General features: G+C 44.7%; 1 protein-coding gene across 1 annotated transcript in view; it reads left to right on the forward strand.

The window, feature by feature from the left end:
- PITPNC1 (phosphatidylinositol transfer protein cytoplasmic 1) overlaps window positions 1-23,425 on the forward strand; it is a 238,294-nt gene that overhangs the window by 95,257 nt on the left and 119,612 nt on the right. The window contains exon 2 of the mRNA XM_073883281.1: window positions 12,783-13,065. Within this exon, the coding sequence (XP_073739382.1) occupies window positions 12,913-13,065 (153 nt within the window). The 5' untranslated portion in view covers window positions 12,783-12,912. The remainder of the gene's footprint in view (window positions 1-12,782; window positions 13,066-23,425) is intronic.

The raw sequence follows: 23,425 nt of genomic DNA on the forward strand, positions 1-23,425 counted from the left end.
CTGCAGGGGTTGTGGAAGCCCTTTCACATAAACGGCAGCTGGGTCCTATGTAAAATTTCGGAGTCACTCTTCTTTTCCTCCTCAAATTCATTTGCTGATTTTTTTTTCCTTCTGACCCGCAACGCTAGCTTCTATTTCTTTACGTAAATCGCACTGGAGCTTGCCATCATGGCTTTAGGCTGCACGCTTTGTCAGTGGTTGGTCCTCTGTTGTAAGTCCTTTGGAGCCCCTTTCCTGCCCTCACAGGTACTGAGATCATGACCTCCAAGCTCAGTCCCCTTCTGTTCTTTTCCACTATCTCCCCTTCCTCCCTCAAATCATGCTGCTTGGCGATAAAACTGTGTGCCAGGTGGATATTAATTAGTGATACTGAAAGTTCACTTTATTGTGGGCAAGTACATAAATCATATTTAACTGGCTTGTACCAACTGGAAAATTTTCAGTTATTTTAATGTGAAGAGAAAATACTGAAGAAAAGAGAAGCCAGAAAACGTTGAGGTAGGCTTTTACACCAGTGTTCAGATTAGATGATTAACTAAAGAGCTGTAGAAGTTTCCTGAATATACCATCTCCTCATAGATTTAAGACATCCTTTGTTTTTTTTTGATTTCAAGTTTTTTTTTTTAATTCTAGTTAGTTAACATAGAGTGTAGTATTGGTTTCAGTAGAATTTAGTGATTCATCCCTTACATATAACACCCAGTGCTCATCACAAGAGCTCTCTTTAACACCAATGAGCCATCTAGACCATCCCCCACCCACCTCCCTCCACCAACCCTCAGTTTGTTCTCTATAGTTTAGAGTCTCCATTCTTTGTTTTTTTCCAAATCACTACTTTCGACATGGATTTCAGTCTTTGGAGAAGTTGGGGTGATCCTCATAGCCTGGGGAAAGCAGTAGTTTCATCAGATTTAATTGGGTTTTAGGACAAAAGCTTACAAATTCTGCAAATATGTGTTATCACACAAGCTGAAAACAAATTTTTTTTCCATTTAAATCACTTATTTGAATGATAAAGTCAATTCAGAACAGGACTTGGCTATTGATATTGTCTTGTACTGATAATAACAGTTCAGTTCCAAACACATCTTCTGAATACTTACTAGGTGAAATGTACTGCAGTAAATGAAAATTTTTAAAGTTCTTTTTTTTTAAGGTTTTATTTATCTATTTGACACAGAGAGAGAGAGAGAACACAAGCAGGGGGAGTGGGAGAGGGAGAAGCAGGCTCCTCGCTGAGCAGGGAGCCCGATGCGGGGCTCGATCCCAGGACCCTGGGATCATGACTTGAGCCGAAGACAGAGGCTTAAGTGACTGAGCCATCCAGGCACCCTCAGAATTTTTTAAATTCTTATTCGGTAATTGGACATTGATTAAATTATGCCCATATGAGGGGATGTCTCATGCAACCATTAATAAGTTTTGAAGAGGGGCGCCTGGGTGACACAGTCAGTCAAGCACGAGACTCTTGGTTTTGGTTCGGGTCGTAGTCTCTGGGTCATGAGATCAAGCCCCGTGTCAGGCTCCATGCTCAGGGCGGAGTCTGCTTAGAGTTTCTCGCTCCCTCTCCCTCTGCCCCTCCTCCCTCAAATAAATAAATAAATCTTAAAAAGATAAGTTTTGAAGAATATTTAACAATATAGAAAATGCCAATAATATAATCAGTTAAAAAAAAGCACTTTACAAAATGATATATTCAGTATAATTTCCAGTTTATCTAAAATTTTTTTGAAAGACTGAAAAGAATATGTACCTAAATGTTAGTATTGTAACATTATTTCTAGAGGAGTATAAAAAAACAAACCTTTTCCATATTCTAATTTTTCTATAATGAAAAAAATTGATTTTCTAGCCAGATGATAGTATGATTTTGTTGTTTTGTTGTTTTTTTAAGGGCATGCCTGCCCTATAGGATTATGGGCACATTTATGCACACTTCAGGGATCTATTTTGACCTCTCAGAAAACGTGGGATCAAAGCTGGTCCTTGAAGGGAGATCAGCTCTTAATAAGCACATAGTCAGAAAGCACAACACATACAGAAGAGCCTCGTTAAGGAAATATGCAGAATCACAGCAAATGAACTAGGTGGCTAGACCATGTAGGGTGAGTAGAAAGAGCGTCAGGGCTGAGTTGGGGAGAGCATTGGAAACTTTGGTAAGGAGTTCAGATTTTGCTCTGAACACTGGAGAAAATCATTAAAGGCTTTGGATGTGGGGTGAGAGAATCAGATCAGGAGTAGGTCTGAGTTTTAGGCAGGTGGCTCTGGAAGGAGTGAAGGGTAGGGTGATTGGAAGCCTGAGGACCAGAGGCAGGGAAACACTTCGGAGTTGTGCTCCTGCGTTCTTTTCTGTTCCTCTAGCTGATCCTTTTCCAGACATCTTCCGAGGTTTTTCATGCTTCCCCCTCCCGTAATTGTTGGGTCCTCCTGAATACTGCGTACCATCCCCATTATTCCACTGCCATACTAACCTTCAGAATGCTGTCAGTTTCCACCTGGAGCTCCAGCCTGGGTCTCTTTCCTCGGCTCCGGACCAGAATGTGTTTAATTATGTCCAGTTCACCTTCCCTTGCTCTCTGACTCTCCAGCTTTCCAGAAACATCTGTCTTTCTTCCAAAGTTTGCTTCTCCGCCTTCTCTATCTAGACCCTGAGGATAGTCTCCATTTCCCCATCCTACCAGTTACTCAAGCCCGCAACTTGAATGTCTTCACAAAAGACACAGAAGGACAAATACTGTGTGATTCTACCTATACCAAGTCCCTGGAAGAGTCAAATTCATAGACACAGAAAGTAGAATGGTGGTTGCCAGGATCTGGGGGAAGGGGAATGGAGAGTTAAGGTTTCATGGGGACAGAGTTTCTGTTTGGGGATGATAAAAAGTTTGATGATGACTGCACAACATTTGACAGCAATTAATGCCACTGAGTGGTACACTTAAAAATGGTTAAAATGACAAATTTTATGTTGTGTATATATGTTACCATAATTAAAAAACTAAAAAAAATAATAAAGCCTGTTCAGCTTGGTTTGAACTAGGTTCTCTCAGACTTGTTTGACTATGGAACCCTCTATCAAAAGAAAAAAGTGTTTTAAAAGTGTAACATATATTCACATCATTTCAATATTAAAGGAACACACTCTGGGGAACATTCCCACATTTTGGGGGGCAGAGGAGAGCAATTGAGATGCTCATTGCCTCACACGCTGTTGGAACTCAGTGCATTTCCTTAAGAACCTTATGAGAAATGGTGGTTGGGCTTTTATGTAGGGGAATTATGGGTAGGATAGTTTCTGGGCTGACCTAATGATGTTACTTCTATGGGAGAGGGTATTTGGAGATTTAAAACGCTTTAGCCTGGAAAGGAAATTCTAGAACACAGTTCGCTCAAATTGGAGACAAATTTACTTCCACAAGTCTAAGTACACAATCTACTCCCTTTATGCAGACGTTTGCAAATTATTTTGAAGGATAGGAGGTTCCACCTATTTTGGGTAACTGTCAGGCTGTGGTCACTATCGCCAGTCTAGATGTGACGAAATTCAAGGTTGACCACAGGGAACTCTGTGAGAAGAGGTAGTGACATGGGTGGCTTCAGGCATTACATTTCTTGCTCCTTCCGCCAGTCCCAGGACCCAGGACCAATCTGGGTCTGAGGCAGGAAGTACTTCAGAGGCTCAGCCCACTTGGAGGCTTAATGTCTTAAAACCCATCTGCAGGGGTGCTCGGCTGGCTCGGTTGGAAAAGCGTGCAACTCTTTATCTCAGGGTTGTGAGTTTGAGTCCCATGTTAGGTGTAGAGATTACTTAAAAATAAAATCTTAAAAAATATATATATCTAGATCTGAGAATCAGAGCCATACTCAGGGTCCTTTGGCCAGGGTTGCCCACTTTCAGGACCACCCTGACCCTGCCTTATCACTGACCCCTGTACCCTGAAATGTTCAAAATTGACATGCTCACCCTCTTCTTCTCTCTGAGCCCCCCTCTGGTAACAGCCCTCCTGCTTTGTTTAGATGCCCAGTCTTTTGCTTTGGTTGCCTTTCTGGATGTCTGTTTTGGGAGTTCATCTAATGCCCCAAGCCTATACAACTCAAGAGGGTGCCCTTGTGCAGTGTACAACCTATGTGGCTGCCCAAGTCCATAAAGACTCCCAGGTGCCTTTCTTATTCTGTCTACCCTCCTCCCCAGGAACTGGAATCCTGCCCTGAAATTTCAGCATGCCAATTTATTTCTTACTTGTAAAGTACATTCTCCTTGTAAAAACTTCCCACCTCATAGAAGTACATTTCCCGCAATCCTCTTAGGTAATTGCGATTAAAAATTGGCACATATATATATATTTTTTCTTTTAGTTTTCTTTTTCCCAGTTCATATAATAGCACATGTGTGCACTTCTCCCCTCATATGTGTGCACTTTACTGAAACTCCTACTATTCCTACTGTTTTGCAGCTTACTTTTTTTCACTTAACTATGCATCTGGGGCATCTTTCCATTTTCACAAGTAGAGATCTCTTTCATGATTTAATGACTGTATTGTATTTCATTATTTGGATGTTCCTTGATTTATCTAACTGGTCCCTCTGATAGACAATTGGAGTTTTTCCAGCTTTTTGCTACCATATGTAATGTAGCCCTGAATAATTTAAGCATGTAAATCTTTGCACCATTGCAAAAGACTTTCTCTAGAAAAATTCCTAGGTTGAGTAGCTAGGTCAAACAGTAGAAACATCTTAAATTGTAATGGCCAAATCGTCTTAACGGGTTTAACCGCTTTGCTCTCCCCCACAGGGTAGGCAAAGGTTTGTTCCCTTCACCTCACCAACCCTGGCTAGCCTTTTTAATCTTGACTAATCTGATAGGTGAAAGATGTTTTCATTTGCATTAAATTTTTTTTTCCACTTGTTCTCTCCTTGCAAAACTGAAGTGATACTGATTACCTGAGGTTAAAGGTTTTTCGTTTTTCATTTGTTTATAGGCCGTTTTATTGCATTAGGTTCCTGCCCAGGCTTCTACTGATTGTGCGCTTTTATCCCTCATTTCAATCCATTCCCTCCTTCAGACCCCTGTGCCCACTGCCACTTCCTGCGTCAAAGCTGGAGAGTGATGTCCAGCCCAGGACTTGTGCAGGGGGAAAGACCGGGGTTGACTCCCAGCTGCCCCACATTCGGTATGACCTTTGACGCTTTTCTTAACTTCTCTATCTGTGTGGGCCCCCCCACGCCCCATTTCCTCATTTGAAAACTGAGATGGAAATTTGGCCCTCAGGATTAAATGTGATAATTTTTATGTAAAGCACTTAGCCCTCGCCTCTTACAGTGTAAATATTCAGGAAATACTAATTACCGTTATTATTGCTATAATAAGTTGTGCCCTTTTGTTTTCTAACTTACGCATTCTGACCGATACCAATATTGGGATGGCAAAAGATATGGGGGGACTCTCTGAAAATGGAGCTGAACTCAAGCATGGATGGTGTTTTTAGATCTTCTCTGTTCCCATAAGTGTCCTGAGGCTCAAGCATGAATGAGGTGGCTTGGTTCTGAATGTAACACTTTGCAGCATGATTCTGATGCTGCATCTCTGTTCTCTTTATTGTAAATAAGTTACATGTAATTGGAGGTTAAAACTGTATGGCTAAATGTAGCTCACCGATTTCTTACGTTTATTCAGAGTGTCGTGAGTTTTTTTCTTTAATTAAAGTCAGTATTTAGAAGTTAGGACATTAACATAAAAATCTAGATTTCTAGCCTTTCTCAAGAAATAGGAAATGTTTGACAGGCCTCCACCAGAGCTAGGTCACTGCTGCCCCCCTGTAGACAAGTTTCCAGGCCACCCCGTGTTCTGTCTTCTCCATCCCATGCAGCTGGGAATCCTCCGTAACCCATCACCACAGCGCCCTATTACTTTCCGTACGGAAGAGGAATATTTCCTGGTACATATATAACAAGACAAAAATGCTAAAGCGAGCATATTTCAATGTATAAGTAAAGGATATTCCCATGTGTTTAATTTGCCAAGGAATTATGTCATTTTAGCCATTGGCTTCATTCATTGACCTGACCTGACAAGGCCAGGGAGATACATCGGACTCACGCGTGGATCAGTGCTAACACCCTGCCCGTAGGGGGCGCTCCGGGGATCTCTCTTTCCCCCCTTTACCCTAGTGGTTCTCAGTCTTAAACTGGACGTTTTGAAAAGATACTCAGACCTGGGGGCGCCTGGGTGGCTCAGTTGTTAAGCATCTGCCTTCGGCTCAGGTCATGATCCCAGGGTCCCGGGATCGAGCCCCGCATCGGGCTCCCTGCTCCGCGGGAGGCCTCCTTCTCCCTCTCCCACTCCCCCCTGCTTGTGTTCCCTCTCTTGCTGTCTCTCTCTTTGTCAAATAAATAAATAAAATCTTAAAAAAAAAAACAAACAAACTCAGACCTGGGTGTTGGGGTGTTCTACCCCTGCCTCATTGCTTTCCCAAAGAGCAGGAGAACCATTTTGGATGGATCAAGAGAGGAAGGTTTATTGGACTTGTATCTAGGAGCATTATCTGTCTTCCTTGACATACTGTCTCTTCGGAGCTCCAGGATTCCCCACAAAACTGAGGGTTATAAGTTCTGGGATTCTCAGGCTTCGAGGCTGCCCTGCCCAGAAGGCCAGGTAGGCGAATGAGCCCAGCCGTGCCTTAGTTCTCAGGGAGGAGAGAAGCACTTCCGTTCTTTCTTTCTTGTGTTCTTTTCTTCGGACCCATTCTTTGGTCTCAAAGTAACAACACAAGGGCCAGGTTCTGGCTATGGACTTGGGGACAGTGTAGACATACCGCTTGGCTCTCAGCCCCGGGACAGCTCTCCTTGGGCAACAGGGACCTACCTGCTGCAGGCAGTGGTGTCCCACTCACCCGGGCTTGGGATCCACATTGGGGTTGAGGCCAGAGCCTCACCTCATTGGTATGAGTACTGCCTCAACTAGAGCTGCCTCTTGGCCACTTTCCCCCAAAAGTGTGGGTTAGCAGGGTCAGTCGAGGACCTGGGTGGTGAGACCCTGTCAGTGGGTCCCACCATCAAATCTGAGCATCATGGTACGGACCCCTCCTGGCTTCCTGCCAGCTCAGACAGAACGAAATGCTCCACCCTGTGCTCCCAGGCAGCCTGCCCTTCCTTTTATTTTTTTTAAAGATTTTATTTGTTTATTTGACAGAGAGAGAGAAAGCACAGGCAGGGGGAGCAGCAGAGGGAGAGGGAGAAGCAGGCTCCCCGCTGAGCAGGGAGCCCAATGTGCCCGATGCGGGGCTCAATCCCAGGACCCTGGAACCATGACCCGAGCTGAAGGCAGATGCTTAACCGACTGAGCCACCCAGGCGCCCCTGCCCTTCCCTTTAGAGTATTTATATTTTACCATAGTGTTTTGTTTACATGTCTGTTTCCCTTACTAGAATCTAAGCTCCTTGATAGTATGTTACCACGTTAATATTCCTGGTGCCCAGGGCATAACCGGGTGTTGGTTAAGTATTTTCTAATGGATTTAATTCTTTAAAAAATTTTATTTGCTATACGAAAAACTGTTTTCTAGGTGCCATGGAAATACAAAAATTTAAAATGTAGTTTATATTCTGAAGGAGCTCGTTATCCAGTGATCATTCTGTTACTCATTCAGTTGGTCAGCAGTACTACATTTCTAAGGTCTGGTCAGCTGGGCCCTGGGGATGGAGAGATATCAAGGTGTGTACCCCACTGTCAAACGGCTTCCTGTCTAGAAGAGGAGACAGCTATAAAATGATATAAAGCAAGCACAACATAATGTGATGTGTGCAATGGGAAAATTTCTAACAAATGTTAAAAATATAGAGTAAAACATAAATAGCTCAAAACACTAAGGGAGGAACTACCACAAAGCAGTGCCTGGCTTGCTGGTTGTCAAGTGAAGGTAAAGCTCAGCTTTCCTAGCGGAAACTCAGGGGACACCGAGAAATGTCTCCACGGTGCAGTGGGTGATTCATGGCGCATGTCAGTATAGCAGAGGCCCAGAAAAGGCCTGCATGAAAAAACTCGTCTTAACTCTGTTTGACTTAGGGTTTCCCCCACTTACTTGACTGTGGAGCTCTTTCTCCCTCACCATTTCACATCCTGGGGAGCTGTCTTTCCTTAAAATCATTTGAGGGAAACGCTGGTGTAGACACCATCTGTAATTAGATAAGTTGGTGCTCTTAATGTTTTGGGGGACATGGACCTTTTGAGAAATTAATGGTGGGTGGGGGGATTATACACAATTCGTGCATTCCTTGAAGTCCATCCAAGACCCCCGTCCATGGTCAGGGAAAGAAAAGAAGGGAGCAGAAGGAGGGATCCGTGTGGGCCAGGACAAAAGGGGCTGGAAAAGATGGGGCTTGGTGAGCGCCAATCACTTTGGCTGGGGGTGGGGAGAGACTGTGCAGGTGGAGGGGACCATGGTGGTATCAGGGAGGTCAACTGTGGAAGGACTGAAATGCCAGGCACAGAGTCAGGAGTCCTCAATGAGCAACTGACTGTGAAGATCAAGGGAGCTAGGAGGCCAAAGATGACTTAACTAACAGAGACTAGAGTCCTAGTAGGATTATTTACAGAAACACCAAAGTCACATGGCTAGAACTTTGTTCAACCTGTCAAAACCTATGTTATTATCATCTTGAAATGCCCCAACTTGCCTTTATTAACTAGTGCTGAATCTCCCAAGTGAAAATTCACTTTCGGAATTGAATTTGCCATGTAACTGGGCATCCTACCTTGAACAGTTAAAAATCAGATTGGTCTGACTTCTAATTTTAGAAGGAATCAGGCTGACCTTCATTGTGCTGTTGCTAACTGGAGCCCGTTACCTGGGTGACTAGATTTACAATATGTCAGTATGCAAATACCATCTGCCCAGGAGGAGGAAGGAAGAAAGGCCTTCCTCCTCTGGGGGTTGTCAGCAGTCCTGGAAATGTCTTCCTCTGGGAATCGGGCAGAGGGCAGAGAACAAGAGAAGAGAAAGGAAAACTGGGGAAGATGTGATTTTTCAAGGAGTTTGTGCTTTGCCTTCTGGACGGCCCTATAAGGCACATCATTGGGGGAGGGGGATATACAGGTGGGATTGAGATTGTACATTGCTTCTGGAGGAGTGAGCAAAAAGGGTAGTATATAGTATATATCACTTCATTGTATCACAGAACACTTCGATTCAGATCATTGCAATACCTTAACGAAGCCTTTGAATATAGGATTCCTGCCTTCCGTGCCATTAGGAAATCTAATTTCCAATTGATAAGAGCGCATGAGCTAGACAGGGAACCCGCTGCCTTTATGGGGCGAGCTCTCAAGTAGGGTGAACCAGAAGCGGATATTCGTGGCATTTTCCTACACGTCAGGTTGACTGGGTAAACTGAAGGGATTTTCTCCCGCAGAATATCTATATTCAGCTCTTGTCCTGCGTATTGTTTCAGGCTGGGATTTAGAATCACATTTGGAAACATTCAGATCCGAAGGTAGGGAGCTTCTACTCCTTTTCATGACATAACTGTCACATCAGCTGTCAGCTGCCAAGATTTGTTCCACCCACGCATTTTGTGAGTCCAAATTAGATGGACTCATTAATTTTAATTTTTACTTTAAAATCTCGGGGACTTCTGTGAGTGGGTATGCTTCCTTTAATTGCTATGTGTCACGATTTCTGTAGGAGGAAGACTTTCCAGGAGCAGGGCCGAGAACCTTGGGCTCCTGGCTTCTAATTTTGTCCCTACTGGTAATTTCCCCTGTGACCCCTTCTCTCCTTTGACACTGCTGTCTTCCACCTCTTAAAAAAAAAAAAAACTCCTCCTAACATCAACATGAAACTGTCAGCAGCATGTGAGGGTGAGGAAGGTCACTGGGTACTTTGCCCAGCCTTATAAATAAATAGCCTTTTATCTGGATGCCAAGCACGTGGCCGAGGAGATTATGCCAGAGACGGCAGAGTGAATCCTGGAGCCAGACTGCCTGGGTTCAAATCCCAGCTCTCCCGCTTCCTAGCCTGGTGACCCTGGGCAAGTTGTGCAGCCTGTCTGGGCACCAGTTTCCTTAATTGTAAAAGAGGGATAAAAATACTTACCTAACTTGGGGCGCCCGGCTGGCTCAGTCAGAAGAGCATGTGACTCTTGACCTCAGGGTCGTGGGTTTGAGCCCCACACTGGGTGTAGAGATTACTTAAAAGTAAAATCTTATTTATTTTTTTTTAAAGATTTTATTTATTTGAGGGGTGCCTGGGTGGCTCAGACGGTTAAGTGTCTGCCTTCAGCTCAGGTCATGATCCCAGGGTCCTGGGATCGAGCTCCGCATCAGGCTCCCTGCCCAGGGGAAGCCTGCTTCTTCCTCTCCTACTCCCCTTGCTTGTGTTCCCTCTCTCTCTGTCTCTCTCTGTGTCAAATAAATAAAATTAAAAAAAAATCTTTAAAGATTTTATTTATTTCACAGAGACACAGCAAGAGAGGGAACACAAGCAGGGGGAGTGGGAGAGGGAGAAGCAGACTCCCTGCTGAGCAGGGAGCCCGATGCGGAGCTCGATCCCAGGACCCTGGGATCATGACCTGAGCTGAAGGCAGCTGCTTAATGACTGAGCCACCCAGGTAGCCCAAAAATAAAATCTTAAAAAAAAAAACACCTACCTCAAAGGGTCGTTGTGAGGATTAAAGAAGTATAAACACTTTAGAACCATGGTGGCCTTGAGAAGATAGAACGGGGTGGCAGCTTTTATTAATATTTCTGTTGTGCATCATCAGGGGTCCTGGGAAATAGTGACGTTTTGCTGTGAGCAAGAAAAATGTCTAGGATTTGTTTGTAGGCTGTGACATCCCCCCTTCATTCTTGCCAAGCAAGTGCCATCTACGTACAGGTCAAGCCCTATTTTCCATGTCATGCCCTCTTGGACAACCAAACACCCCGCTGCTCCATTCCTCACTCCTAACACACATTCGGTCTGTGCCGTTAAATAATTAGTATGTTTGGATGTTGCAACTTTAGCTTCTAAATCATCTGTTGTGTCAAGTGTAGCTCTTTGTTGTCCCTGCAAAGTAATGAAAAGATGGTGTGTGGCTGGATGGTTGCCCATGGTATTTGTGGGATGTGCCCAAGTGTAAAATATGGTGACAGAAGCAAACAAGGCCACACTTGTCCCAGAGCTTATTCTTGACTTTTGAAGTCCCTTGTTTGACTTTCTTGTTTCTACAGGTAACTGAAAACTATCAAGTAAGTATGACACCTTGTTGGTAGGGATGTAAAATGGTGCAGTTGCTGTGGAGAGTTTGACGGTTCCACAAAGGGTTAAATGCAGAGTTACCATGTGGCCTAGCAATTCTGCCCCTAGGTATCTATCCAAGAGAACTGAAAACATATGTCCACATGAAGCCTTGTACACATATGCTTATAGAAGCGTTACTCATATGAGCCAAAAAGTAGAAACAACCCAAATGTCCATCAACTGATGAATGAATGAATAAAATGTGGTATATCCATACAATGGAACATTCTTTGGTTAAAAAAAACAACAGAAGGAACTATTGATACGTGCTATAACATGGATGAATCTTAAAAACATGATTCTAAATGAAAGAAGTCAGGCACAAAAGGCCACATATTGAATGATTCCATCTATATAAAATGTCCAGAATAGGCACATCCATAGAGACAGAACATACATTAGTAGGTTGATAGGGGCTGGGAGGAAGGAGAGTGGGGAGGGACTGCTAATGGGGCTGGAGTTTCTTTTGGGGATGATGAGAATGTTCTGGAGCTGGATAGTGGTGATGGTTGCACAACCTTGTGAATATACTAAAAACCACCAAATTATGTACTCCAAAAGAAAAAAGAAAAAAGGATGAGAAAATCCCTACTGCAGAGTTTAAAGTCATTTCCAGGATTACTTTTTCAAGAGTCACTGTCACCTAGAATAGAATAAAAAGTGACTTAATTCACATGAAATAAATGAAAAATGCAAATTACCGAGAATGGCTTTTCTACCCCAAACCTTTGCATGTAAAGACTACATGTGTGGTTCTTTTTTTTTTTTTTAAAAGATTTTATTTATTTATTTATTTGAGAGAGAGAGAGAGAATGAGAGAGAGAGAGAGAGCACATGAGAGGGGGAAGGATCAGAGGGAGAAGCAGACTCCCTGCTGAGCAGGGAGCCTGATGCGGGACTCGATCCTGAGACTCCAGGATCATGACCTGAGCCGAAAGCAGTCGCTTAACCAACTGAGCCACCCAGGCGCCCTACACATGTGGTTCTAAGTCAATTCTCAGGACTGTTTGCTGCCTTCTTCCTTGTGATTCTGTAATTTACTACATTCCTGGCTGGGCCATCGAAATAATACTGAATATAGTTCCTATCACAGAAATAGAAGTGCCTTTTCATGCCCACCACCAGGCTCCCTGAGTAATAACTCAGGGCTACCTCTTTGTGGCGGGCTTACAAAGAGTCACAAGTGTTTGAATGTGTTGGGGCCTTTTTGACTTAAAGGAGTTTATTGCATTGAGTTTATCTTACATTTGCAACCGGAGCATTTCCAAAGGACACCTTCCACCACCCTAAATCATCACCACCATCTCAGTCCATCCATGTTTCACCAGAAGGTCTACCGACTGACATTTCTGGTTTAAATAAATCATACAGTTGACATCTCTCCCAGGGCTGTCTCAGTACTTATTTGGAAGAAGAGTCTGAAATGCCCACACACCACCGAAAATGAGCTGTACAGGAGTGAGAGATTCAAGAAAGAACCTAGAGTTGACTGAGTAATTCCTCTTCTAGGTATCAAAAGAGTTGGAAGTGGGGACTCAAAGAGTTACTTGTACACCAGTGCTTGTAACAGTTATTCAGAGTTATAGCCAAAGGGTGGAAGCCAACCAGATAACCCTCTGCAGATGAATGGATCAACAAAATGTGGTGTATCCACACAATGGAATATTACTTAGCCTTCAAAAGGAAGGGCATTCTGACACATGCCACAACAAGGATGAACCTTGAGGACATTATGCCAAACGAAGTAAGCCAGACACAAAAGGACACACACATACTATGTGATTCCACTTATGTAAGTACCTACAATAGCCAAATCTATAGATTCAGAGATTAGAGGTCATTGGCTGGGGTGGGGGTGTTGGGAGGGATTAGAAGTTGTTGTCTAATGCATATAGATTTTCATTTTGAGATAATGAAAAGTTTGGCAACGGGTTGTGGTCATGGTCAAACAACATTGGGAATGTACTTAACATCCCTGAATTGTACATTTAAAAATAGTTAAAATGGTCAATTTTCTTATGCATATTTTACCACAGTAAAAAAATTTTAAATCATCTGAAGAGCAACACTTTCTGTTCCTCCTTTTGTCTGCTACATTCTCTTTTCTCCCAACCCTTTGAAAACATGATACATTTCGATTTCCTCATGGCGTTGCCTCAGGCCCCTGTTTTCCCTTAGGAGGACACACACAGAGTCGGATGGGCTGCCAACTGTAGACGCTGGGAAGAGAGGGCCACCACTTGGCCTTCAAAGTACCAGTTGATAAAATATTTCTCCAGGTCATTAGAATAAGTCCAGAATGTTGGAGGAGCTCAGAAGATAGATTTGTTAATATAGTAATTCCTGCCATTGTACCCAGTTTACTCTGTTTTGCCTATCTTCATTAACGGTCTTAGGAGTATAAGAGTTGACAACTATTTGCTTTTCTCAATCAATTATCTGCTGCTTTTTACCAAGGACAGAACAGCCTTAGGCTGCCATTGCTATAAGAGAATGGTGCCTTCCTTCCTTGCCACCAGCCACATGCCCTGCAAATGCTTGCTACCTATGGATTTACAAGTATGCATGTGAAAACTGGGGCCTCCGCTCCAAAGTGGGGTGAAGAAAGATACTGGAACTTTCCAAACTTAGATCCCCAGATAGAACGTGGTCTTAACTCTCAGCATTGCTGGATAGCTCGCAGAGCCAGCTAGCACTTAAGCAAGCAAAGGAGTTCAGTGACCTTCGAATGTTATTCTAGGCATGAAGTAGCTTGAATAACTCTTTCAAAACAGTGAGAACTCCCATTGTTCAATTGTATATGAAGCAGCAAGTGCTTCTCCTTGCATTCAGTTGCCTTTCTGTTCTCAAAAGGTCTCCGAGGCACTAAAACTAATTGCTGTTATTCCTGCAAGTATGTTTCTACTTTTAGCCAATACTACAGCTTCCCTGGATGCTGATGGTCATTTTCCTAAAAGATCGATAGGCGCAATAATAGGCTTCACAAACAGGAAGGATCCTAATTCTGGAAAGCCCCTGCTGCCTGCAGTGTAGAAAGACCTCTCCCCCTGGGGCACCTGGGTGGCTCAGTTGGTTAAACCGCTGCCTTCGGCTCGGGTCATGATCCCAGCATCCTGGGATGGAGCCCCACATCGGGCTCCCTGCTCATGCAGGAAGCCTGCTTCTCCCTCTGCCTGCTGCTCCCCCTGCTTATGCTCTCTCCCTCCCTCCCTCTCTCTCTCTCTCTCTCTCTCTCTCTCTCTCTCGCTCTCTCTGTGTGTCAAATAAATAAATAAAATCTTTAAAAAAAAAAAAAAAAAAAGACCTCTCCCCTGAAGACATCTTTGGTTAGTATAGGTCAAGGTTAAGGAGAGGAGCACTGACAAGGGGGCAGCAAGGAGATGGTGCCGGATACTTTTCCCCAGAAAGCTCGATTTCCATTTTCCCCCCTTTTTGGTCTTGTGATTGGCTATGGGTTATGTTCTATAGTCAACACAAGTGCCTTGATTGCTTTCTAAAGGTCAGACCTGTCACCAAACCTCTCCATTTACTTGAGTTGTGGTGGGTTTCATGTTTCTCAGCAAATGGTTTGATAGCTCTGACAGAGGCCCAGGCTTCTTGCAGCTCACAGCCTTATGTCTTCACAGCGGAACTCCTATGGAAGCCCTCCCCTTCTCCAGAGACCAGCTCTGTCTTGTTCATAGTTCTGCTTCCATTGTCTGCTGGGTCTGGCACACCCTGAATGCTTGTTCAGTGCACAGACCGGAACAGATGAGGCTCTCCAGAACCAAGACTGTCCCCCCACACCCACTGTATGGAGAAGTCTCGCATTCTGCCGTGGAAGCCAACTACCCCTGTGGTCTTGAGTTGAGTTCTAGCCTTTCCTGTCTTTGCTCTCTTAATGGTTCTTCCTGGCACGTGGTAACGGCTAATTCGTTCAGCTTCTCGTTTATAAACAAGAGGGGATGATGCCTTCTGCTCTAGCTGATGCTTATATAATGTAGCTGATCTATGCTGCATCTTATCAGTTGGGCTATTCAATATTGCCATCAAATGAATTCTCGGGGCTAGAATGCACCCCCCGCCAAGGGCGAGCCAGTGTTGGAAGCAGCAGATAAAATGTGCACTCTTACTTTTCCTACACTGTAAAGAATGTCGTCACCCTCCTGTACTGGGGCAGGTAGATTACACCAAGTGTCCTGGAAACGATTTGAGGGGTTGTGTCTACCAGGGGCACAGTTATGCTTACGCCAGCATGAAGCCTATCCTGAGCGTTTGTTTCTGTTCAGTTCAGTTCAAAACTTAGGACGGCTGAAGCATCGGTGGATGATGCTGTTTATATGAGTTTGTCACAAAAGGGGGATTTTTTTTTTTGAATTAAATATCCATAACCCAGCTCCTTCTTAAATCTTTTTTTATCAGCTCTTTCATTCCTGCACCCTGGCATAATGACACGGGTATTACGTAAACAAGACACCTCAGAGGGCTGCTTATAAAAATCCAGGAGAAAAGATAAATATGTGATGATACACTGATAGCTTGAAAATATGAGCTGCAGGTTTGTGTTTTCTTTGTGGGATCGGATATTGGTTTTCGTGGTTTATTGACCTGGCAGGGAGAGATCTGACGAAACACCCGAGAACCTTACACCTTTTTTTTTTTGAAACCTCCTTGTCTACATGGGGAAATCTGGACATTGAATCAGAGAGCCAGAAAGACTAAGGGGTTAGCAGAACCCAAATCAGATCCAGTCCTTGGAAGTAAAAACACATGTTGCCTTCCCCAAAGAAATTGGCATCAGTCTTTCTGTAGTGTTCGTTGCAGAACTCCAGGCTGACTAGTAAATGGAGGGACGAGGTCGTGAAATGTAACGGTCGTGTTCAGTAAGGAGCTGGTGTTTGTGTTGACTCGTGTAGAGGATGGTGGGAACAGCATGCATTTTTATTCAGTTAATCATTCTTTCCCTTCTCTTAGGGTCTTTGTAAGGTGTCATAGTCAAAATCACGTTACTGGGTGCCTGGGTGGTTGATTAAGCGTCTGCCTTCGGCTCAGGTCATGATCCCAGGTTCCTGGGATTGAGCCCCACATCAGGCTCCTTGCTCAGTGGGGAGTCTGCTTCTCCTTCTCTGCCTGTGCCCCCCTGTCCTTGTCTACTCTCTCAAATAAATAAATAAAACCTTAAAAAAAAACTCAAAAAAACATTACTTGGGAGCAGTAGCACTGTGAATGGTCCAGAATGCTAATATTAATTAAAGACATTTAACTTTAGGGCACCACAAGCCAGACACCTAACTGGTGTGGCAGGAATCAGGATGTCAGCTCAGCTCAACACCTTCAAGTTAGCTTCCAAACCAAAGATCCATCAAATGTAAAAGTCCCTGTACTTTAAAAAAAATTTTTCATAATGGAAAAAAAATTTTTTTTCCATAACGATAAAAATAGAATCACTGATAGATGGCTAGCTTGAGGTACAAAGCAGGTGAACCATGCTCCCGGAAGAATGACGCATTCCCAGGCTTTTTTAAGAATTTTGATGAGGGTGAGGGGCTGGGTAAGTAGGTGGTGAGGATGAAGGAGTGCACATGTGGTGATGAGCACACCGGGTGTTGTATAGAAGTGTTGAATCACTATATTGTACCCTTTAAACTAATACTACACTATACGTTGACTCTACTGGAATAGAAACATAAAGAAAAATAATTGAGCTGAAATAGACATCACATAAAATTGACCGTCTTAACCATTTTGGTGACATTGAGTGCATTTAATGTTGTGCAACCATCACCATTGTCTGTCTCCAGAACATTTTAATCATCCCATTACAACTGCCCATACCCCTCCCCCACCGCCAAATGCCATTCTTCTTTCTATCTCCGTGAACTTGACTACTCTAGGTACCTCATGTAAGTGGAGGTTCCCAGGCTTTTTTACACTGGGGAAGCATTCAATCTGACTACCATCTATTCACATTTTTACAGAAGGAAAAGATAATCTTGGCCGGATGGTCCAGTGTTCTTTGGGGTTTGTGTGGCACGGGTGTGTGGCAATGCCTTGTTCGGGTGTCCCTTCCGGAGTGGTAGCATAACAGGGAAATGAGCGAAACAGAGCTCAAGACCCAGCCCGCTGCGTTGCCCAACAGAAGGAGCAATGGCTATGGCGCTTTGTGTACAATTTTACATTTGACAAAGCATTTTAATTTGTAAGTTATTTCTCACTTGATTCTCACCATGTCCTGTGAGGTATTTTGTTGGTCCCATTTTAATGATCAGAAACTGTGGCTCAGATAAATAAATTATCTAAGGTTACAGAACTAATCAAAGGCCACATCAGGACTTTGGCTCCAGGTTTCGATTTGGAAACCCGGTGCTTTCCACCATAGCACACTGTGAGCAATTATCACCTCTCCAGAGCCCGGGTAATCGGCAGTCCTCAGAAAAGGAAAGCTTCTCCAAATGTATTCCTAATTGTCAGCGCTCTGCCTTGTTAGCTTGGACACACATGGAAACCCTTTCCTGACCAGCCAGCTTCCGAAGTCTTGGTGTGGCATCATGGCCTGACTCTCAGTCCCCACTGATCTAGACTAGGGTCTAGACCAGCACCGTCCTGCAGAAATATGGGAGGCACAAATGCAAGCCACATGAGAAATTCAAAATTTTCTAGTAGCTGCATTTAAGTAAGTAGAAACAGGTGAAGTTAATTTTTTTTTAAAGATTTTATTTATGCATTTGAGAGAGAGAGAGCATAAGCAGGGGCAGGGGCAGAGAGAGAAGCATACTCCCTGCCAAGCAGACCCCCCCCTCTGAGCGGGGAGCCAGAAGCAGGGCCCGATCCCAACACCCTGAGATGATGACCTGAGCCAAAGGCAGACATTTAACTGACTGAGCCACCGAGGTGCCCCTCAGGTGAGGTTCATTTTAAGAACAGATTTCAGTTACCTGGTATATCCAAAATACTATCATTTCAATATGTAATCAACATACAGATTATGTGTAAAAACATGTGTTGCTGTTGTTGTTACTAAGCCTTCAAAATCCAGTGTGCATTTTACACGTACAGCAATCCCAAGTCAGATCCTAAATTTTCATTGGAGGCATCTGATCTGAATTTAAAGTTCATAAAAATTTCCAGCTGAAAAGGTAGAGTCACATACCCAAGATGTTTCCACCCTATGTAACAGTTTTCTAATAGCCGAATCAAGTGTCAGTTTTAAAATTTAAATGAATTGAAACGAAAGAAAATTTAAAATGCAGCCCCTCCGTAGCACAGGCTGCGTTTCAAATGCCACTAGCCACGCGGCTACCATGCCAGACAGCACGGGCCTCGGTGAGCAGCTAAGGCTGGCCCAGACTGGAGTAACTAAAACAGGAGGCAGCAAACTTTTTCTATAAAGGGTCAGCTAGTAAACATTTTTAGCTCTGCAGGTCATACAGTCTCAACTCTGCTGCTATATGGTGAAAGTAGCCACAGAATAAATGGGCAGAGCTGTGTTCCGTGAAAACTTTATGTAAAAAACAAGCACCCCCAAGTAAATAAGTAAATAAAATAAAAATAAAAGACAAACATCAACCCACGTAGTTTGCCAACCACTGGACTGGAACATTTGTCCTCCCGGTGCCTTAGCTGTGCCCTGGGTTACAGAAAATAGCTCTAGCCCCTCGCTTTCTGAGAGGAGGTTGTTAAAAGCTAGACTCGTTGTATCTCCTTCCCTCTGTGTAATTACAATTTTGGCACCACTGGGCGTGAAGACTGCAATGCACCTGAAGATAAAACACTGCAGACTCCCTTTTCAGTGGGCATTTTGAACATCATGAGGCAATTGCTTCCATGGGCTTTGAGGCCCATGTATTGAGAGTGAAGAAAGCTGGAAGAGTTTTGACCAAAGCATGAATAGTGGTGTGAATAATGTGGCAAACTTCAAAGACTGCCAAATTGTATCACCTCCTGCTTGTTCCTCTGTCCACACAGCCATAGAGAAACAGGCAGGAATCACGCCCATTTCACAGATGGAAAAATACATGATATTGTGTTAAGGCAGAGGGACAGATGTCTCTCCGTGGTTATTAAGTTGTGAGGCATCCATCCATTTTGATGGTAAGAGCAAAAGTAGATGTACATTTTGATTCCGGGGCTGGGGCTTTGGATGTCCTGAGGTCCTGTCTTTGGAAATAACTCCATCCAGAGTCAGTCATGTTTATTAGAAAACATTGCCTCCACGTTTGACATCCTGATGTTTAGAAATGGTATTGGGACCAATGAAGGCAGAGAAAGGGGACAGGAAGGGAGGACACAGGGGTTGATTGGAAGGAAGATGACCTCCCCCCACCTTGGTTCTTTAGGGTGGGGAAATATGAGAGCCTGGCCTCACAGAGATCTCTGAAGCTCAGCACTTGGGATGGGGCAATTAAGTGAAAATCATTCATAGTTTGGGGTTCTGTTGAGCCTAACACTTTGGGTCCAATACTTGTGGCAGGGATGATGTTTCAGTTTTGGGTGGTGCTCGATTAATAAACCATATACTCAGGAGTTCTGTCTTAGGGTCACCTTTTCTGAAATCAAGGGTTGAGGTTGAACTGTATTTTTTAAAAGATTTATTTAAGAGAGAGTGGGGGTTGGAGGGCCAGATGGAAAGAGAATTTAAGCAGACTCCCCGCTGAGCACAGAGCCCAACGCGGAGCTTGGATCTCACGACTCTGAGATCACAACCTGAGCTGGAATGAAGAGTCGGATGCTTAACCGACTGAGCCACACAGACACCCCAAGGCTGAACTGTGTTGAGTAGCTGGATTGTGCCCAGTCATAGAGTTTGCAGTTGTACCAACTGATAAAAATGCTCGGCTTCCCCAGGCACATTTATGCAACCGTGCCTTCCCTCCAATTTTGCAGCTCTATCAAACATGCAGCACTGTGTGCAAGTGGGAAAGATCTGAAGCCCCATGATATTTTTTGACTATGGAGATAATTATTTGGGGTAGCTGTTCTGATGACGGCTCACACAGAGGCTCAGCCCTGCAGCGTGGAGCTGTCTCTAATCGTGATTGCCTGTAATGATGATTACCCAAACTCTGGAATTATAACAATCGATTTTACAAAGTTAGAGCATAATTGCTCCACTCTTCCATATGTGGGCACAGTTTAAACAACTTTGATCGTTCACATGATCTCAGACTTCACTCGTTCGGCTTCTGAAATAGCAAAGTTCAGAGGCAGTGGCTCCCAACTCTCCCCTTTTTCAAAACTGTAGTGAGGCCTAGATTTGTGAAAGCGGTTCACTTGTCAGAGAAATAAGGGCGGAAATTGGGTAGAGAAGAAACAGTACAGACCCCGTGGTGTTCAAATCCCAGCTCTACCCCATGACCTGGAGAAAGTCGCCCCTATCTGAGACTCAGTCTCCTCATTTGGAGGTCATTGTGAGCGTGAAGTCATCAGATCTGTTATTCGTTCTTTGGCTTCAAAGTCTTTTTTGTTTTTTTAAGACTTTATTTATTTGAGAGAGAGAGAGAGGGAGCACAAGTAGGGCGAGCGGCAGAGGGAGAAGCAGACTCCCTGCTGAGCGGGGAGCCCAACTCGGGGGCTCCATCCCAGGACCCGGAGACCATGACCCGAGCCGAAGGCAGATGCTTAACCGACTGAGCCACCCAGGCGCCCCTCTGGCTTCAAAGTCTGAAGAGCCCTTCAGAACCTTTGCATTTGTCAGCCTTCCTTTGCCAAAGAAGTTTCTTTGGAGACAGTGATGAGGAATGTGGTATTTTCACTACACTAGGGACAGAGCTTTGAAAAAAAATGAGTATTGAAGAGGAAAGAAAAGCCAGGCCCCCCAAAGGTGGAACATTTTGGCTTGGGCACCATGCGGTGCCGAGCAGGTGCTGATGAATGCCTTTGCCGCCTCGGCCCTGGTGGCTCTCAGCACTTAGTGTGCGTTCCAGCCAGGTCCCCAGCTTCCCTCTCCCCCAGGGTCTGGATGGCCTGGGATCCAACATTTTGAGGAGTATCCCTGGTGATTTTGAGATAGATGGTTCAATGACTATCTCTGTCCTGCCCTCTACCCTGTCCCTGAGAAACTGCTTACTGCATGTGTCTGCGAGTTAATTTGCGGTTTAAAAACAAGAACAAAACCTCTGCTTCTGGATGGCCCCCCTCAGATGGCCAGAACCAGCAGAGCAGGCCTGACGTGCTTGGGAGGGAAAGAAGTGACAGCTGCCGAGCCCTTGACCATCCCCGAGTCTGGCCTTGGTTGTCCCGCCACCCCCAGTCGTGCCACCTACGTTACCGCATCCAGCGTCCAGCGGCCGCCCCCGGACTGACGTTACCCCGGTGAGCTAAGGCAGGCGTCCGCCGCACACTGGCTCATTCAGAAGCCTCTGGAATGATCAATGAAGCTGAGCGGCCACTGGTGAATCAGCTGCCGGCTGCCTCGGCCTGTTCCCTTTTCCACAGAGCAGGAAGCACTTGAAGCCCAGGGCTGACTTGCATCTGGCTAATGGCCCTTCTGGGTCATGCATTGTCCTTGATGCCATACATCCTTCATACATGAGTAGGCTGCAGCTGCTAAAGACGGTCCGGTGGTAGACCTATCCCTTCTGCCAACACCCCCCACCCCCATCCAGTAAAGCCCTTGATGGGATTTTGGTTTTAGGGGTATCTGCGTCAGAAGTAGAGTCAACACTTTAAAAGAAAAAATTGAGGCAAATAGCACAGCCCATAAAATTCATCTTGTTAAGGTCAGGTCAGTGGCACCTGGTATGTTCCCAGTGTTGTGCAAACCGGCACCTCTATCCAGAACCAGAACCCTTTCATCACCTCCAAAGGAAGCCGCGTGCCCGTTGTATCTGTTGGCTGGGACCGCCAAAGCAACGCACCACAGGCTGGGTGATTGAACAACCGGAATTTGATAGCCTCATGGTTGTGGATGCCGGAAGGCCAGGATCAGGGGGTCAGCAGGCAAAGTTGGTTCCCTCTGAAGGCTGTAAGGGAAGGAGCTAGTCCATCAGTCCTTGGCTTACTCGGCTCCCTGTGCCACATCATGCTGTCTTCCTTCCATCTGCGTCTCTGTGTTCAGCTTGCCTTTGTGGGTAAGGACACCAGTCCTGTTGATTAGTGCCCACCCTAATGACTTCATTTTAACTTGATGACCTTTGTAAAGACTCCGTCTCCAAACAAGGTCACCCTTTGAGATACTGGGACTTCAACATAGGATTTTGGGGAAACACAGTTCAACCCATAACATCCACTAAGCAGTATCAGTATGGGAACTTCATTCCTTTTTATGGCTAAATAGTATTCCATTGAAGGCAAACGATTGTTTTTGGAACACCAAGTACAAAGCAACTGCCAGTGCAGGCAGCCGAGCATCCTTCCTCTTAGAGGCTCCTGTGTCCATCTGCATAAGTTGGAGTGTGACCTCACAGGTGTATCTCAAGAAATCCCTGATCTGTAAACTTTTTTTTACTGTCTTCCTTCTTCTTAAAATTCATTTTTTTTTTTTTGAGAGAGAGAGAGTATGAATGGAGGGAGGGAGGGGCAGAGGGGGAGAGAGAATTTCAAGCAGGCTCCGTGCTCAGCGCAGAGCCCGATGTGAGGCTCGATCTCAGGACCCCGGGATCATGACCTGAGCCAAAACCAAGAGTCGGACGCTTAACCGACTGAGCCACCCAGGCGCCCCACCGTCTTCCTTCTTGAAAGAGTCCTAGGTAGTCTTTAGGAGCAAAAGTAGGAGCCAGACTTACTAAGGGGAAGCGGGTCAAGCTTCTGATTGAAAATAAATTCAAAGATAAATTTCATCTTTGATTTCTCCCTCTCCATTTCCTGCTCTTATCCTCAGCACTTCCTCTTCCCCAGAGTGTGTGCAGCACATGCATGCATGTGCACACACGTACACACTCACGTTAGAAGCACTTTAGGTGCAGATCGTTCTGGGGAGGGGTGTGGGACAGGTAGCATTGCCCATTGAGAAGACTCTAGCCTGCTGCTGCTGGTTATGTTGGTTATGTCATGGTTACTGGGCCTGGGTCCTAGGGCTGCCCTCAGACCAGACAGAGGCTTTTGGATTTCCTTCACACTCCCCTCTCTGCAACTGCCTCACAATTTAAGATGGACCTTTGGAGGTGTGTGTCCTCTCAGTCTTAGAACTGACTACATTGTTGATTTGTCCATTTCACCTGCCCCCTTAATTTAAA

The sequence above is a fragment of the Callorhinus ursinus genome, unplaced genomic scaffold (assembly GCF_003265705.2).
Source record: "Callorhinus ursinus isolate GAN/ISIS: 27379988/994484 unplaced genomic scaffold, GSC_fseal_2.0 scaffold50, whole genome shotgun sequence".
NCBI lineage: Eukaryota > Metazoa > Chordata > Mammalia > Carnivora > Otariidae > Callorhinus > Callorhinus ursinus.